Below are 17,178 nucleotides of genomic sequence, written 5' to 3'. Positions count from 1 at the left end.
CACCAATCCCTCCAAAAACAAACAATAATATTAATACATTCAGAGCCTGGCATGACCCATTAAAAGAGGAGAAAAGCCTTAGCAGACCAACACGCTGTTTATTTGATATTGACTATCTGCTTTTCAACACCGGTCTGATTTGATTAGATTTCCAGTCTATAAAGAAGGTCACAACAGAAGGGGAGGAGATCTAATGATACCTGAATACTGATGGATACCTCACACAACATATTCTTGACATTTTATAAACAAAACCACGACTTAAAAACAACGTTGAGCTGAACCCCCAACGATTCAAAACAACCTAAAGAAAGTAGAAGTTAATAATAAAATGTGAGGGATCAATAAATGACACACTTTGTGACCCTGATGCCTCCACAACAATGTATCCAAGCTGCTAGCATTATTTTTAACAACACAGGAGATATTGAAACAGGTCAACACGGACCAGCGTGTGATCTTTAGATAAAGTCGACAATGAATGCATCATTTACACTGAAATGATAAAAACCTGAAGGACTGTTGTAATAGACTTTTAACTATTTATAATAATAATAATAATAATAATAATAATAATAATAATAATAATAATAATAATAATAATAATAATAATAATAATATTATACCTAATAAACTGGGTGTAGCTGCTCAGTTGTCCTTTTTTTTTTTTTTACAAAAAAGGTTAATAATAATATTATACCTAATAAACTGGGTGTAGCTGCTCAGTTGTCCTTTTTTTTTTTTTTACAAAAAAGGTGTCTGTCTGTGTTTGTGCCCACGCTAACAAAGTAGTTTGAGGATATTAATCATTTATGCGATCATACATTGGAACTCTGTCTTTACATGGATTTTACATTTACCGTGTGGAGTAAGCGGAAACCTCTGTTGCTGTGAAATGAAGCGTGCAATGAACGTCCACTTGAGGCTGGCTCCAGAAGTGAATCTGTCTCCATAAGCCCCCACGTTAAATGTTAAATGTCCGTTCATGACAGCTGTACCAATTTCCGAATTTCTATTTAACTGACCCATTCAAATTATGAAGCCCAGTTTGTTGTTTTGTTTTTCGTCACATTATATCAAGTGATTTGTAGCTTCAAAAACTCATCATACAGTAGATATCGTAAATATAATGTATAAATATAATAATGTTTTAATTGTGTGTTTCATGCAGACAGACACACACTTACAAAAAATCTATTTATATTAAGACTAGTTTTCTCTCAGGACTGTCATACCACCTTGACTAACTTCTTCATCCGAGTCCCTGTAAAATGTACACAATTATCTACTTAAACCAATTTATCTACTTATCCACTGCAAACACCTGCTTAAATGGCTGCAAATACACACACACACCTACATGCGAATAAAGAAAGATCCGCCCACTAATTAAATAGATAAAAATTCAAGGTGTTTAATCCCCAGCTCAGTGTGTGGGTGGTGTTTGTCATATTAAGTCTGAATGGCAGAAAAATAAGTTTGTTTACCGAGAAGCCTTTGGCACTCTTTGCACTCCAGAAGATGATGAAGAGGTTTATTTACAGAAAGCAGCAGTGTGATTAAATAACTCATTACTCAGCTGCTTGGTAAACAATAATATTTGGGTAATTACAACACATGGCAGCATGAATTTAGTAAAAATGAATTATTATATATAATAATATTTAATGATTTAGTCCAAAACTGAAGCTTACATGCTGAGTCTGCCTCTCTGTGTGATCAATCTTTAAAGTTTTGGAGCATTTTTCACCCTCAAGCAATATAAAGAAAATGACAGTAGTGACCTATAGGTTGTGGCGCCAACATCCCCAGAGGAAATAAACTAAAAATAATACTGGTCACATGGTACATTTGGTGGTCTGGTCCATCACATGCAGCACGTTTCACAGATTACAGCTGCAGCGCTCTGATTCTGAGTCACACCCGGCTCCAATATGATGCAAAGTCACCGTGCTCTGATTAATCTGAGTATAATCCCTGACAAGCCATTCAGTCTCAGCTCTTGCAGCTGGTGGGAGGACACATTGTGTCCACGGTTACATCAACTAATATGTTTTTTTTAAACTAGGGAAGCACGGCTCATACAAAAATACATAAAGTCCTCCCGAAACCTGATGGACGCTCGCTGTAGCTGACACTTAAATAACAATAAAGTACGTTCTGTTCCCTTCCAGCTGTCATTACTGTCTCTTCATGAGCCAAATTAGGCATTAGACCGAGGACATGATGCTACAGCTGCCTGAAAGAATAGCCTCCTCTCCTCTTTTGTGCCCGACATCCTCTTCTCTTCATTTCACTCCATTACTTCCTCCTCTCATCTCTTCCTGCTCTCCTCTTTATTGCCTCTCTCTGTCGTCTTTTCTCCTGCTTTCTTTCTCTGCCACACTTTTCCTGCCCAAAATATCCTTTCAAGAAAGTTCGCCAACGCATCTGATAAATATAGTACACATTATGTTGCGTTGTTGTTTATGTTTTTAGCATTGCTAGCGACATAGCTCCATGGATGTTCAGTCCACAGCCGAATATTGGAGGGATTATCATCCAATATTGAGATTACATAACACACAATATTGAGACATTAAAGATCCCAAGAGGATGAAGCTTAGTGACTTAAGCTTCCCCCTGACTCAACCCCTTGATTTTTCTTCCAGCGCCACAAGGAGACTAAATAAAGTAAATAACAATAACAACAACAATAAAATTAATTTAAGATGTGCAGTATGCGGTCTAAATGCAGAGGGGCATGCTACAGAGGAGCCATAGATTTCTATTTGTCTGCACCTTCATCATCATGGATCGTACGTGTGAGGTAGACCGATCACTAATTCTCTTTACAAAAAGATCCTTCCCATCACCATCAAAGTGCAGCGCCGTAAAGGTTAGATAAGTTCGATTTGAGATGTGACCCTTGCATCTCGTGTCTTACTTGTACTGAGGAATGATTGCGTTGATCTTTATTTGATGGGTAACATTAACTGTTCTTGACTTGATCCCTCCTGGCGTGCTCTGTTTTTGATTTAACGCACTTACACTCTTGTGTTTATAGGCTGTTTTGCTATTTGACCCGTCTGTGTCTGTGTCCTGTCCGATAAACAATGTTTTGATACCCGTGTGGAGGTTTGATGTGGTCTTTAACTCTTATAGATCAGATGTACTGACATAAAGCAAGTAGACGGTGACAGTCAGTCCTCTTTTTGAGACGAATGCAACCGCTGTGCCCTCATAAAATAAGCGAGTTCACCTGTATAGTTTGCACATTGTCTAAATGTTAAGAAACAAGACTAATGGTGACAGGCATCAGATAGATTCTGACCTGATGACGGTGACACAAAACCACAGCGAAGCTATTGGCACCCATGCATTGTACAATAAATGTACAGATTTTAGTGCAGTCTATCAAATGGTGACTGAGATATTTCAGTAAAAGCCATCACTGTCAACCCTGTGGCAGCACGAGAGGAAAATTCACGGGATCTTCAACGTCATTAGGATTGGTGGACCCGACTGACTGACCACACTGGCATCCATAAATACAGCACATGTCTCTCCAGCACGTCTCAGCCTCTAACCACAGGACAAAATCTAAAAAACACAGATGTTACATACAGGTCCTAATGATAAACAGAGTGACACGGGTTGCCCAAGAAACCAGTTTTTACTTTATTACTGCCTGCAAAAACTAAATGTTGGCTGTTTTCTTCTTGTCTTGTTTTATTATTATATTGTATTCCATCAATACAAAACATTTTTGTGTGAATTGGTTCATGGCGGACATTGACCTTTAACCTTGAGCAAATGGACTCCACACGACAGACCTTCACAAGGACTCCGGGGATGTGAAAACGCCCATTACTGCAAATTACGTTCCATGGCCGTTCATTATTTACACATCACGTCAGCAGCTCTAACAAAAGCCAATAAGGAACACGGTGAATGGGTTTCGGGGAGAGCGTACTGCATGCTTCTGGGTTATAGATTTGGGTAATAATGGTGTGACCTGAATGTCCCTGAAGTAGAAATGTGCGTGTGAGTATGGAGATGCTTTCATTTTAGTCTTATCAATATTTCCAGGTATCTCTGTGCATGAAAGTAAACTGCTTCACTCTGCAGGAATGGCGACACATTAACTGTGGAATCGTCATAAACGACGAACGATATATATGTTGTATGTCAAATTTCAGCGACTCATATTAATGATCTTTAAAAAGCATATTTTAAGAGGAAAATAAAAACAAAAAAACAGCTTATTTTCCTCCATTCATTATATCTAACGAGACAAACCTTTACCAGCTGTTTAATAACAGGTCCTGAGAAATTCCCTTCTCCAGCCTCAAGCCATCAGTCGTCTCTCCTGCAGTAGATGACGCCCAGAATGTAAAATATACCCAGTGCTGAATAAAACATAAGTCATGGCCTGAATACTAATGCTGGGAGAGAGAGAGAGAGGGCGAATGAGAAATAAAAGGAGCGGATAACAAACAACAGCTCGCTTCCTATTGACCATAAACCTCAAACGACTTGCCCACCACGTAGCAGTGCCGAAGCTGGCTAAACACTCGTTCATATTTCTTCTGGATGAAAACATTTAATGAGTTTACCTCACCGGTGAGCTTATTCAAAATGTGCCAGCAGCATCTAGCCACGGGACAAGCTAAGAATAGTGCAGTATCCGTCTGTCATTAACCTCCAGAACAGAGCTGACGTCAGAACACAGAGAGCTCCGCAGTTCTCTGACGGTTTTAGTCAAAGTCTCTGCTGAAGTTGCCCACCCTTCTTTTAAATACTTTTATTAAATCCCTGGGATTAATTGAGATGGCTACTGTATTGTTTCTGGCCACACCTCATTACAACATGTAGAAGCGGTTTATCGCATGCTCAGACAAAAAGTCACTGTTGTAATGATCCCTATAGGATTTATGTAGTGTCGGGGAGATTAATCAATACATTTGTTAGAGGTGAGGTGATGGAGGTGACATTTCACACTCACGCTACTCAAAAATCTGTCACAGCTGCCTTAATATATTGCAAAACATGCCTCTGGCCAGTGAAAGACTTCACTGTTTGAAAAGTTTCAGGAGGGGAGCAGCTCCCCCAGCTTCACAGGCTTGCTTTAAATCTGTGAGAAAGACACTGTTTGCACTTGTCAGTACCATGAGGAAACGGCGTCCTGATGGAGGCATTTAAGAGAAAGAGCTCCACTGTGGTGATTAAAACATATTTCTTTCAAGCCCGAAAGGAAAATGACAAGCAAAAGTGACTAACAGTCGAAGCGCTGTGAGGGAAGGAAATAAATCAAGATAAAAGGATAAGAGGGTGTATTAACATTGCTGCACTGTACTGCTGGACTGGATCCAGTGCAGCAATGCTTTTGCTGCATTGCTGATCCAAACTGGGCCAAAACTGGATGCACTGGGTTGGCTGGCACAATGTAGCCAATTCTTAAGAGATCATTCTAACAGCGAGCCTTTGTTCTCTGACTCATGAGGAAACAGCAAACACGATACAACCCGATACTCAGCCCAGTGCCCCGAGGCATTATGCCCATATTGGACAATACTGCGGCTCACGATTTAATTCCAGTGCCAAGGTTCAGTGCCAACGCGGTGTGCGACATACAGGGTGTAAAGGTCAACAGACTCTAGACCCGCTGCCGGTCTCCCAAAGAGGAGCAGCAGTGGCTAAACTGACGTGTCACAAATATAGGAAATGACTTTTTAGTGAAGCGTCTCTTTTCTTCACCATCTCCGGCACAACTATGTTTTCATTAGTGTATCGTCACCAGATACTAAGAATCATAACATGTTTGTTGTCTTAGAAAGAGCCTGACGTGTGAGGTGGTTTCACCATCATGTTTCTACAAAATAAACACTCACACACCAGATAGAGCACAGGGTGAGGCAATCAGCAACTACACTGCTCGACGCCACTGCACAATGTACAATTTTGGGCACATTAATATAAATATATAATATTCTGAAATGGGCCAGTCTGCATACTGAATACTTGGAAGTACTTTCGAGGTAAAATGCCAAACAATTTCTAATTTTAGCTTCTCAAAATTAGGATTTGCTGCTAATGTTTGTGAAACATTATGAGTAAGTAAGTGAGTGTATATTTTTGGGATTTGTGCTGACAAAGACAATCACCATGAACTCCATGAAAAAAGATGAATTGAGAAAATGATCTGTACTATAATTGGTAATAAAAAACATTTGTTAGTTGCAGTCCTGTCCAGAATTAATAAGTAGAAAAAAAAAGATGGACACAGAATCAATGTCAACTGACAAAATTCAGGTTGGTAGACATTTCAGTAAATCCCTGCAGACTGACAGTTCCCCATACTTGCTCCTGTTTGACTTGGCTGAGACCGTCCTCCTGATCTTGCCTTCAGCATCTCTTGGCTGGATTCCCTCTCTATCTCTCTGCACCTCCCTACCTGCTCAAGGCTGCTTTCTATCTACTTCTCTCTCTCTCCCTTTTCCTTATCTCTCTCTCTCCTTGCTCCACTCTCTTTGTCCCTCCTGCCCCATCTGTTATCTTCCAGCTGGATCTGTTTTACGCTGCACTGCAGTAGGCCTCGTGAGGATCCAGGCTGGATGAGTCACCCACTCACAATCTGCTGCCCTAAAGCCCTGCAGGTGTCAGCCACATCCAAGGACCCCACTGCTGTCCATGAGCATGCACGAGTGTACATCTATGCCTGCCTGCACACTGCAAACTGAGAGAATAAATGCCTAAAATGTCTGAATGTGCACACACATGCATGAAGAATTTAATCTTAAAAAAATAAAAAATCCCTGATTGTGTTCATTTGCCTTTAAGCTAAACTGAAACGGTTTCCATGTGACGAATTATAATGCTACAACACAACACAATGAAGGCAAGACGTGTAATACTGATATTAGTATTCAGCACACACAGTGGGAAACCTCTACTGGAACCAAGGCTGACTACAAATTAAAGGATTACTGCTCTAATATCCACTGTAAGAAATAGACCCGATTTAAACTCCACAGCGCCTTCCTGATTCTACAAAACCTAAAAGTACCCGGACAGATGACAGGGTTCCAAGACAGTTACACACCAAGCGGCAATGAAGCGTATGTGGAGGTGCCAAAAACTGCAGTTCTTCAAACAGCCACATGAGGCTGGCTACAGAAAAGATGTCATCTTCATAAGCCCCCATGTTAAAATGTCCAACTTCACAGCAGAAATAAACATGTTTACAGCCTGGTACAAAAAACAGTGTTGGTCTCTTTAGATAATTTTTAAGATCATGACAACTGTACTGAGTCTAAATTTTATATGACTCACCTATTAAAATTATATCAAGGCTTAAAGTTATGCATAATTAACATTGTTGCTGCTTCGATTGACAGGTGGGTGCTGTAACAGATTGGCGTCATTCAGCTCACTTCAGGTCCACCAATGATCCACTTTGTCTTTGCCAATTTTTAGATTAGCTGGGGGGAAGAGGCAGGACTGCCAAAACAATCCAAAACAATTGGTTCACATGTGTAGCTAATGTATCTGGAAAGATAATCTCGTTCTCATAGACAGCATGGATCATAACATTTCACACTACTGATCCTCAAAGGTGTCTCTGCTTTGTTTCCCAGCTTTCCCCAGTGACACGTTTTAAATATTTCTAAAACATGATGGACATGTTACTACCTGGAGCTCACCACGTGACGTGTCTTTTCAGTCTGCAGGTGTTCTTGTGCTTTCATTTAAACAAAATAGGGCACGTTGTGTTTAATTTGTGCTGTCCACGTGTGTTTGTTATTCTAAACACTAAGTGTCTCAATGTGGGAGAAAAGTGTTCACACAGTGTTCACACAAATCTTAAGATATACTTTAATTCACTGTGATTATAATTCATATTTTTATATTATTAAATATTATAGTTAATGGGCCGTAGAAAGCCCATATGGTGCTGATGTGAAGTCAGGAATATAGCGGAGAAGAACAGTAAGCAGAAGCATCTCATCGTATGTTTGAAAATCTCACGGAGTGGACTGATTTGGACCTAGTTCAAAGCAGTAAATAAAATCTTAGACCGACAAAAAGATTTACTGAATCATACCTATGATTTTAAGAGTCAACTAACTCTCAAATTTTATAACCCTGACTAGTTTCTTTCTGACATCGACAAGCAGCGCAGCAACCATTTTATTTAGAAAAGCTGCAACACCAACCCCACACGGACTCTTGTTTTCGTTGGCCCCTCCTCTGGCTCACTCTGGCACACTTTCTCAAGCTCCTGCAGTTTCTATTTAATGAACATGTTTTTGTCTTCCTGCTGGCAGCACACACTCACTCCATTGAGATAAAACATGCTCTCTGCAGCCTTGAGGTAAATACAAGAACTGGCATTCAAAGTGAAATATAACAACAAGCAGGCTTCAGGAGATGCACCGTGCAGCTATCTGTCTTCTTCTCAACTATCAGTGGATACAACAGCCCCAAATAAAAAGCCTCACCGCATTGGCATGCTCACATCTGCGCACACATGATCAGCTACAGAGCCTGACACACACATATACATACAGGCTGTCATGAGAGTGGCATCTGCTCTAAGTGTGACTCATTTTACTCTGAGGTTTGAGTTGTGAGACAAGCAATCCTCACCTTTAAAAATGTGGCAGACAGAAACACTCTGTCCCAGCTTAAAATAAATAGATGGTGTCGTTTTTTTTTATAGCAGGCTGATGTTATTTTTCTGACAAAGTACAAACTGTCTCAAGGCTTATGCAGAAGTACATCACTGTATAACGTAATCTATATGCTCCCGTACGTGGGAGTGAGTAATAGATTGCTTGATAAATAAATAAATAAATATTTTTTAAAAGGCTATTTCTAGTGGACCCGTCGGGTTTTACCCTTCATGCCTGGTGCTTCCCTTCTTTTTTAAAATGGCCCCCGTTATTAATGCACCACTCTGAGCCCCAATGTCCTTGGGTGTGTGATAGAGAGAGAGAAAGAGAGAGAGAGAGATGTCTGCCGTCAGAGAAAAGTGTGATTGTGGTTGTGTCAAATAAATTACTCAGTGATGTATGTGAGAAGGTGAAACTGGGGTTGTGTGAGTATGTGTGTGTGTGTGTGTGAATCTCATAAAATTCCACTAACTTCATGGCTTTCTGCCTTTTATGAGTCGTTTTTCTCGGGCAGAGTCCATAAAGTCTGTAATGAAGGAATGCTGCAAGCGTCCGTGCACGAGAACGAGGATTTCCTGTCTCACAAAGCAGATGCCGTACATTTAACTTCGGACAAAGCCGCGCGGCTAATTAGCAATTAGTGACACATGGAGCCGTAAGGTCAACGCGGCGTTTTAGGATGTGCAATCTGTTCTAATCTACATGCAAACTAGTTTGATGCCACCGCGGCTCGACTTGTTTATTGAAATGCTCTATCTTCTGACTGTATAGCAGCACAGATATCAGGCCTGAGAAGCCTCTGCTGTCCAACACCTTGAGACGTCGAGAGATTTTACTATTTATAGCGAGGTAGCTTTCCCTTTAACATGTGTTGTTATACTGCTGATGACGATGCTGCAAATCAGTGAGCAGAAAATATTGGATTATATCTAATTTTGTATCAATTTGACAAAGAACCTGCAAATAATTTGCTAGATTAGCTGAAATTTGGATTACTGCCTGGCTATTTTAGCCATTTACTGTGATTCTTGATATATTGACACCACTATATAAAATTATATACAATGTGTTGAGGATTCTATCCATATTACCTACTCCTTAGTGATGGAAATGAGTAAAGAAAAGTGTATCTTGAGTAAAATAAAGGAATATTTCAACATATTGGGAAGTAACAGGGGGAATTACTTAGCCTGGCTCTGTCTAACGGTAACAAAAATCCACCTACTTCTAAAGAACACTAAATAACATGTTATATCTCGCTTGTTTAATCCTTACAGAAAACAACAAGGATTATGTGCAGGACCATTTATTGTCTCTGACTAGTTGCAACCAGCAGAGACTCCAAGGAAGTTACTGGTCCCAGCCAAGAAATAGTGCAGCACATAATCACCCTATAAAATGGATTTTGTCACCTTTGGAAAGAGCCACGCTAGCCGTTTCCCACTGTTTACAGTCTTTGAGCTAAGGTAAGCTGATTGGCTGTAGCTTCATATTTACCATACAAACATAAGAGTGGTGACTCTCAGTGTATATCCATCCTATCAGATTCTTTTAAATCCTGGTCCTGTTCTTTAATCCCTGTGACCTCCCTCTTCATGTTTTGGGGCGGGGGGGTTGTGCTGAGGTCTCGTTGGAGGATGTGTGTATAAGTAGCCAGATTGCTGTGAGTCTGGGCCTGGATTACAGGACTGTGGCACAGGAAGAGAGGGGTTGAAGGGAGCCCTTCTGCCACTGCGTGTCTAGGGGAGAAAAGTGTATGTATGTGTGTGTGTGTGTGTGTGTGTTGGGAGGTGGTGATGGAGGGACTGAGGAGGGGGGTTGGGTATAACGGGGAACGAGGAACAGACGGCAGGAGACCACAGAGACAGCTGAATGTGCCTAGAGCTGACTGAAACACATTGGGAATAAATCTGAGTAATGAAGACTGTGCGGTGTAAAAAAAAAACAAATGCATCCACTGCATATTTACACACTCAACCACACCTCTTTATGCATGCACACTGAGAGCCACATAACTGTATGCATATTTACAGATATAAATGCCCTCATGAAGCCTCGCCTCACACACACACACACACACACACACACACACACACACACACACTCGAGGCATGAACATCTGCAGGAGGAGAGCATGCTCTGCTAATGGGTGACAATAGACTCATCACACAGAATTAACACAATCTGTGCAGCCATCTAATGCCCCGTGTGGGCCGCCGTCTACTCCCAATCTGATCAAATGAACTCCTTGATCAAAACTGAGAAGTGTGCTAACAGCAGAATCATGTTGTCTTTTTATTTAATCTCTAAACACGATGAAACTCTTCCAGGAATCGTTTTTTATTTTTGACCTGCAAATGCCGCCCCTTCAGAATATACAGTGGGAATGTAATAACATTCGTCTGTCTGGCTTTAATCATCCACACAAGCCCCTCAAGTGTCAGTGTGCCATTAACAATAACAGAAATGACTAATGGCAGCATAAATTAACTAAAAATACGACGCTTGACTCCATTGTGTGTCACCATATTGGATCCCAGCTGTTAAATTAACTCCTGTCCTCGCAAACTGCTACCTTAGCCTCAGTTATTCAGGTCCAACATGCAATTAGAAGAGTTTAATATCCACAGACGTTGACCTTCATGAGACACACTATTATCAGTGTCACAACTGAAGTCATTATTCCCTCCCATCGCAGCGACAATTGCTCATAAAGATGAGGAATGATGCAAACGGTGGAGCTGTAACTATAACGCCGTTTGACCGTCCGCACACATACGGCACACATACATGTGTTTGTGTGACTCAGCCAGGCTCCGGGGTCTCCTGCTGTGTGAGGCCTGAAGCCTGACTGTCAGTGTCACTGTGACTCAACCCCACAGAGGAATGGACCCTCTGTTTAGATGTGCTGGAGCTTTAAAGCCTTGGAGTTAGTGGACGGCCATGGGAGCAGATCTTTGACCATGAAGGTCCAACTAAAGACTTATGGTCTCCACTCTGAAGGCCTCCAGAGTTAATGATGGTTATAGTGGGTGTGATGACTTGAGGAAGCCTCTGAGTAACCTTGAGCTGATGCATTGGGCCTACATCTAATAATATCAGCTGCTTCAGCATTAAGATAGTGGAGGCATCATTTAACTCCCGCATTAGGAAGATACACGCGTTTAGAGGGCGCCGAGGTCATGGCTGCTCCTGGTAGGAGCGGATTTCCGCCAAGGCGCACTTAACGATTGCATAACACCTTGCGCGTTGTGGAGTTCCCACCGAGGTTGGTTGGAAGGAATCACTGATTTAAAGCGTCCTTTAAAACAACATTACAAAACATGAGCTGCAGATCTTGGTGGTGTGGTGTTTTCCCTCCCTCTCCCTGTGCGGAATGTCATCTGAAGGGTACGGAGAGGATCTGACGTCTCCGGCATCGTTGCGTTTTCGTGCCACCTGCACCTCCCAGGCGCGCACACACACACACACACATACGCACACACACAGAAACATAACACTGAATGATCAGTGCTCTCCCTCCCGTCATGCAATAATTGAATAACCGCAATCAATTACAACCGAGGCTGCAGCGTAAAAACGCCGCTAATAAATTATTCTATTGGTGCAGCGCTGCACCACACCAGTCCCTCCAGTGAGTGAGTACGATTCAGCACCAGGACAGCGATGAGTAAGTGATTTGGAGGTAACAGATGGGAGCTACACACACGAGCACCACGAGGAGCTCGTACGCGTAAAAAAGTCTCCAATCCAAAAATGTGACACCTCGGCGTGAAGAGATCTGACGGTTCAGGACGCAGCGTCCTCTTACCTGAGTGGCTTTGTGGAATTGCTTCTTCAGCCCCGCTACAGACATGTTTGCTACACGGTGGGGTTTTTTTGTTCCTAAAAGCTGAGATAAATATGAACTGGACTGCTGCAGGTGTGTGTGAGGAGGTTAAATCTCGGTCCTAATTGTGTCTGGTGATGATCTTGCAGCCGTTGCTAAGTCCTGTCTACGTTGGTCTTCACCAGAGGGATCTCCTGTGAGGAAAGGAGGGGGCTGACTAAAAGCTCTGATCAGGCTATTGGATGCCAAAGCCACATGTCCAAAACGGCGCTGACGTCGGAGCCAGCTCCTTTTAAAGCGGCCGCCTCCTCCTCCTCACCACCATAGCTGGACACTAAAAGGAGGCTGAGGTATTTCTAATCTAAGCTCGTTTAGCTGATGGAAAAGAACGACGGCATAGTTTACCTTTTAATGAATTAATCTGATCAGACTTAATCTGACTTCAGGATGAAACGATGGCGAGGGAAGTACACCTCTTCTGTCCTAAGAAAGAAAAACTACACTGCAACCTTTGCTGCTTTCTGCTCTGCTAAGACTCAATGAGTTGTGACAGGCTGTTACTCCTCCAGCACCCTGGACAGCACCCATCAACACGCGGACAGACGTCCCACTACAACCTGACTAACTCCACCTCAGGTCTGTCAGTGCAACTGACTCCACATGGAAAATAACTGAACAACAGATGAACACAAAGTGTGTCCAGATGCAAAAATACTGATTTACAGACACGTGTGTTAATAAAATAAAAGCAATAATCTATTCAAATGTGCAAAAACGTTTCAGAATAGAGCAGTAAATATGACCAAAAAGGACATTAATAACACAACATTCATGTTTTTACTATTATTTAAAGAAGTTAACTGATGTTTTTTTTAAAACCACATTAGCCACTTTTAATAATAATTTACATTGTACATACAACAACCCTGGAAACAGCAGCTGTGTGGTCCAGTCTGTTCTGGACCTGGATCATACAATAATCCTCAGCAGATGTAGTCTGTCCAGTTGTGACTCAATTGTAGATACTACAAATTTACATTTGAAGAAATTGATTAAAAACCGATTAAACTGCATGTTTACATGGAAGCTGCAACATAAATACATTTTGAGTCTGACTTAAAGTTTGGACAAATAAATATTTCACAAGTGAAATCACAAACTAGTGTGACTAGTGTCATCAACCAGCACTGGTGGAATGAAACAATTTTCACGTATTTGCAAAATCCTAATTCCAAAAAAGCTGAGACACTGTAAAACATAAATGTAGTCCAGAGGATGTCCATGATCTCCAAGAGCAATTTGAAATATGGAGTTATCAGAGCAGAGCACACTTTTCCATCTCAGATGAGCTCAGAGAACTTTCTGGATGGCTTTGTCTGTAAAGTCTTAACGTGCATTCATAGCTGCAGTGATGAACTGTGTTTACAGACAACGGTTTTCTGAAGTGTTCAGAATGTAAGTTTTCATCCTTGCCCCGTACGCAAGTAGTAGGATCATCACAGGTGTTTCTAATGATACTAATTAAGGTGCCATTCCATTAATTGCTACAGAGCCTTTGCAGTGAACCAATGTGCAATGTGAATGGAACTGAACCTTAATTAGCAGGACTGGTAACACCTGTGTTTACCTGCTATTCTTTATAAAACATTTTATTTCTACGGTCACTTTCCATTTTTTTTTAAATATAGTTTTCTATTTGTATAAAACATTTTTATTTCTACATTTACTTTCTACTTTTATACAGTTTATGTATAGATGTTTAGCACGGGTTAACTTCTTATCAAAGTGATATATCCATTTTCTATGCAAATGTTTAATTCCTCTGCACATTTTTGAACTTTTAGAGTTTAACTCCTGCACATTTTTAATTCCTCTGTACATATTTAAATCCCATGCAAATGTTTATTTTCTCTGCAAATGTTTAATTTTGCTACAAATGTCTGTGCATATTTAAATTTATATCTATCTCAGGTTAATTTTAACATATGGATACTGTGTTATAGGTAAATTCTAATGTATGTTCAGTGTATGTGTGCATGCTGCTACTGGATGCTTAAATTTCCTGCGGGACCAATGAAGAAAGAGAGAAACTGACTGACTGACTGACTGACTGACTGACTGACTGACTGACTGACTGACTGACTATCTATCTATCTATCTCAAAATGGCTGCTGTGAAAAAGGTCTGCATTGAGAAACATTATTAAGCCATTTGCCAGTGCAGTTTTTCACAAAGCGGCGAGCATCGCCGCATCCGTGCCAGTGATCACTTGTTACCACTGAACCGGTTTACCTGTGAAATGATCCAAATGGCTTTTTTATTTGAGCATTACACAACTTTCACAGTGTTTTGTTGATCCTGTCAAAACTTGAACTGAACCATGTTGCAAGGTATCAAATTTAGAATGAGTGCATATTTACAAAAATAATAAAGTTAATCAGTTTGAACTTGTTCCACATGTTCTGTATTGGGTTGACAGAGGTCCAAAAGGATCTGCATCATTGCATTCTGTTATTTTTGTTTCATACAGGGACCCAACTTTTTTGGAACTGGGGTTGTAAAAAGTACTTTTACGTTTGATACTTTAAGTACATTTTAAGTTTAAGTACAGTACATACCTTTACTTACGTAAGGTTTTACATATAGGACTTTTACTTGTAGTGGAGTATTTCCACAGTGTGGTATTGATACTACTGATACTTCTTCCACACCTGCCATTCTGTAAACACTGATAGTGGCTAATGGCACTATGTTGGATGCCAGATCTGATTGATGACAACCTAAATTAAACTCGAATGTGCTGACATTCATTTATAGGTAATAATGCATGTGGGTTTTAAAGTGGGCTCAACCGTGCGTAATTTCTGCTGACGCACACACACGTTTAGCCATCCGTCCATCATGATACTCTTTAGCTGATTTAAAAGCCTGCACAAATCTACAGCACAGAGTAACGGCTCTGAATTAAAGCTAAGAAGTCACCTGCATACATTAGACGCCAGATGGCTGGTCGAAAGTGGTCGGACTACTTGGGCAGACAGTCAAAGACGCATCCCATATGGCCACAATTGCAGCCCGAGAATAAGACTTGCAGCGATGATCACCAAATAGAATATCAAATCCTAAAGATGGCCATATGTGTGGGTTTGAAATGTCCAAATGAAAATAAATCAAGGCTGTATATTTAAATATGCTTACGTGTATGAAGTCAGTGACACATGCAACCTTTAGGATAGAGTGTTATAGCTGCTAAATGTTAATTATGTAATATTTATGACCTTGTTTCACCTCTTCTATGTAAGAGATGAGTAAGTATGTAAGATGCAAGTCAAATTCAAATACAACTATTGTGTATTTGTACAACAATTATCTGGTGTTAAGGTTATAATGGGTGGAGTATTTGTCACAGACAACAGACCAGGTGAAAGATATGCAAATAATCACGTATGAACTACATCATCAGAATAACTCCTGAGGTAATGATCTGTCCAAAGACATCATGTGACCATCTATACACGTCTTTCTGCTGACTTTTCTGTACGTCCATAATGTTCTCATAATGTAAACATGCAGCATGTCAGATGCAGATTAGCCTGTGTGGGACCAATCCAAACAATACATGTGTGTATATATACAGTTAAGTACACATGACACATCTCCTTTTTAAATATATCTATTTATTAAAAGATTAATTTGATCTCCATGTGCAAACTCCATCACTACGTTTTTTTTTCTGCTCTCTTGTAATGATCAAATTCCACCACAGCAGGTTATTCACGGCAGAGCTGGTTAAAGAAAACGAGGAGAAACATTTGTTATGTTAGTGGCGCCATCTAATGGAAAATGTCTGAACACACATTCAGACAGAAGGAACTATTTACCAAGTGTGACTCCGTGCATCCATCCATCAGCAAATAGCAAAAGGTAATCTTCAAAATGAATTACAAAGGCAATTAAATCATATTTTTTAAAAACCACTAATCAGAATGAAAATCACTTTATTGGCCAGTCGGTGTACACACACAAGGAAGGAAGGAAGGAAGTTGACTCCGATTCACTGCTCTCAGTTGTACGTACAGACATAGAAAAAAGTACAATTAAAAGACAAGGGACTTGACAGGTAAACATAGACAAAAAATAACTATATACATAATAAATATGTATATCTATGTATAATATATATGGTGCAGAGTGCAAAAGCTGATGGAATAAATATAGTTTCCTCAGAAAGGTCCTTTCCTGAGGAAGGTGGATATGACATTATAATCTATATATATATATATATATATATATATATCTATACTATATCAAATAAAGGCGCTGGAACGGATGTGGAAGGTCAAGGGTAGTGTGGTCCCCGTGGTAGTGGGGGCACTTGGGGCAGTAACCCCCAAACTGGGAGAGTGGCCCCAGCAAATCCCAAGAACAACGTCTGAAGCCTCAGTCCAGACGAGTGCAGTCCTAGGAACATCAAAGATACTGCGCAGAACCCTCAAACTCCCAGGCCTCTGGTAGAGGACCCGAGCTTGAGGATGACACGGATAAAACCCCCCGCAAGTGGTGAGAAGGAGATATATATATATACATATTATAATATAGTATAATGCACAAAGGATACCACTATAGACAATGTCTATATCACAAAAATACAGGGTCAAAAGTTGAAATTCAGGATGTGAAATTCAAAGTCTA

At 40.6% G+C, this 17,178-nt stretch overlaps 1 protein-coding gene across 6 annotated transcripts in view; it reads right to left on the bottom strand.

Moving 5' to 3' along the window:
- The window catches only part of sh3gl2a (SH3 domain containing GRB2 like 2a, endophilin A1), a 35,502-nt gene extending 22,769 nt beyond the window's left edge, over positions 1–12,733 (bottom strand). For 4 of the 6 annotated variants that reach the window (XM_019256073.2, XM_010743867.3, XM_019256074.2 and 1 more), the window contains exon 1: positions 12,469–12,732. In XM_019256073.2, coding sequence (XP_019111618.1) covers positions 12,469–12,513 — 45 coding nt within the window. In that variant the 5' untranslated portion in view covers positions 12,514–12,732. Of the gene's footprint in view, positions 1–12,468 lie in introns of all 6 variants that reach the window. The other 2 variants (XM_010743866.3, XM_010743868.3) reach the window with 2 other exon arrangements.
- Between the last annotated feature and the right edge of the window lie 4,445 nt (positions 12,734–17,178).

The sequence above is a fragment of the Larimichthys crocea genome, chromosome X (assembly GCF_000972845.2).
Source record: "Larimichthys crocea isolate SSNF chromosome X, L_crocea_2.0, whole genome shotgun sequence".
NCBI classification, from domain to species: Eukaryota; Metazoa; Chordata; class Actinopteri; family Sciaenidae; genus Larimichthys; species Larimichthys crocea.
Note: the sequence above shows the minus strand (reverse complement) of the source record. Positions and strands in the feature narration are given on the sequence as shown.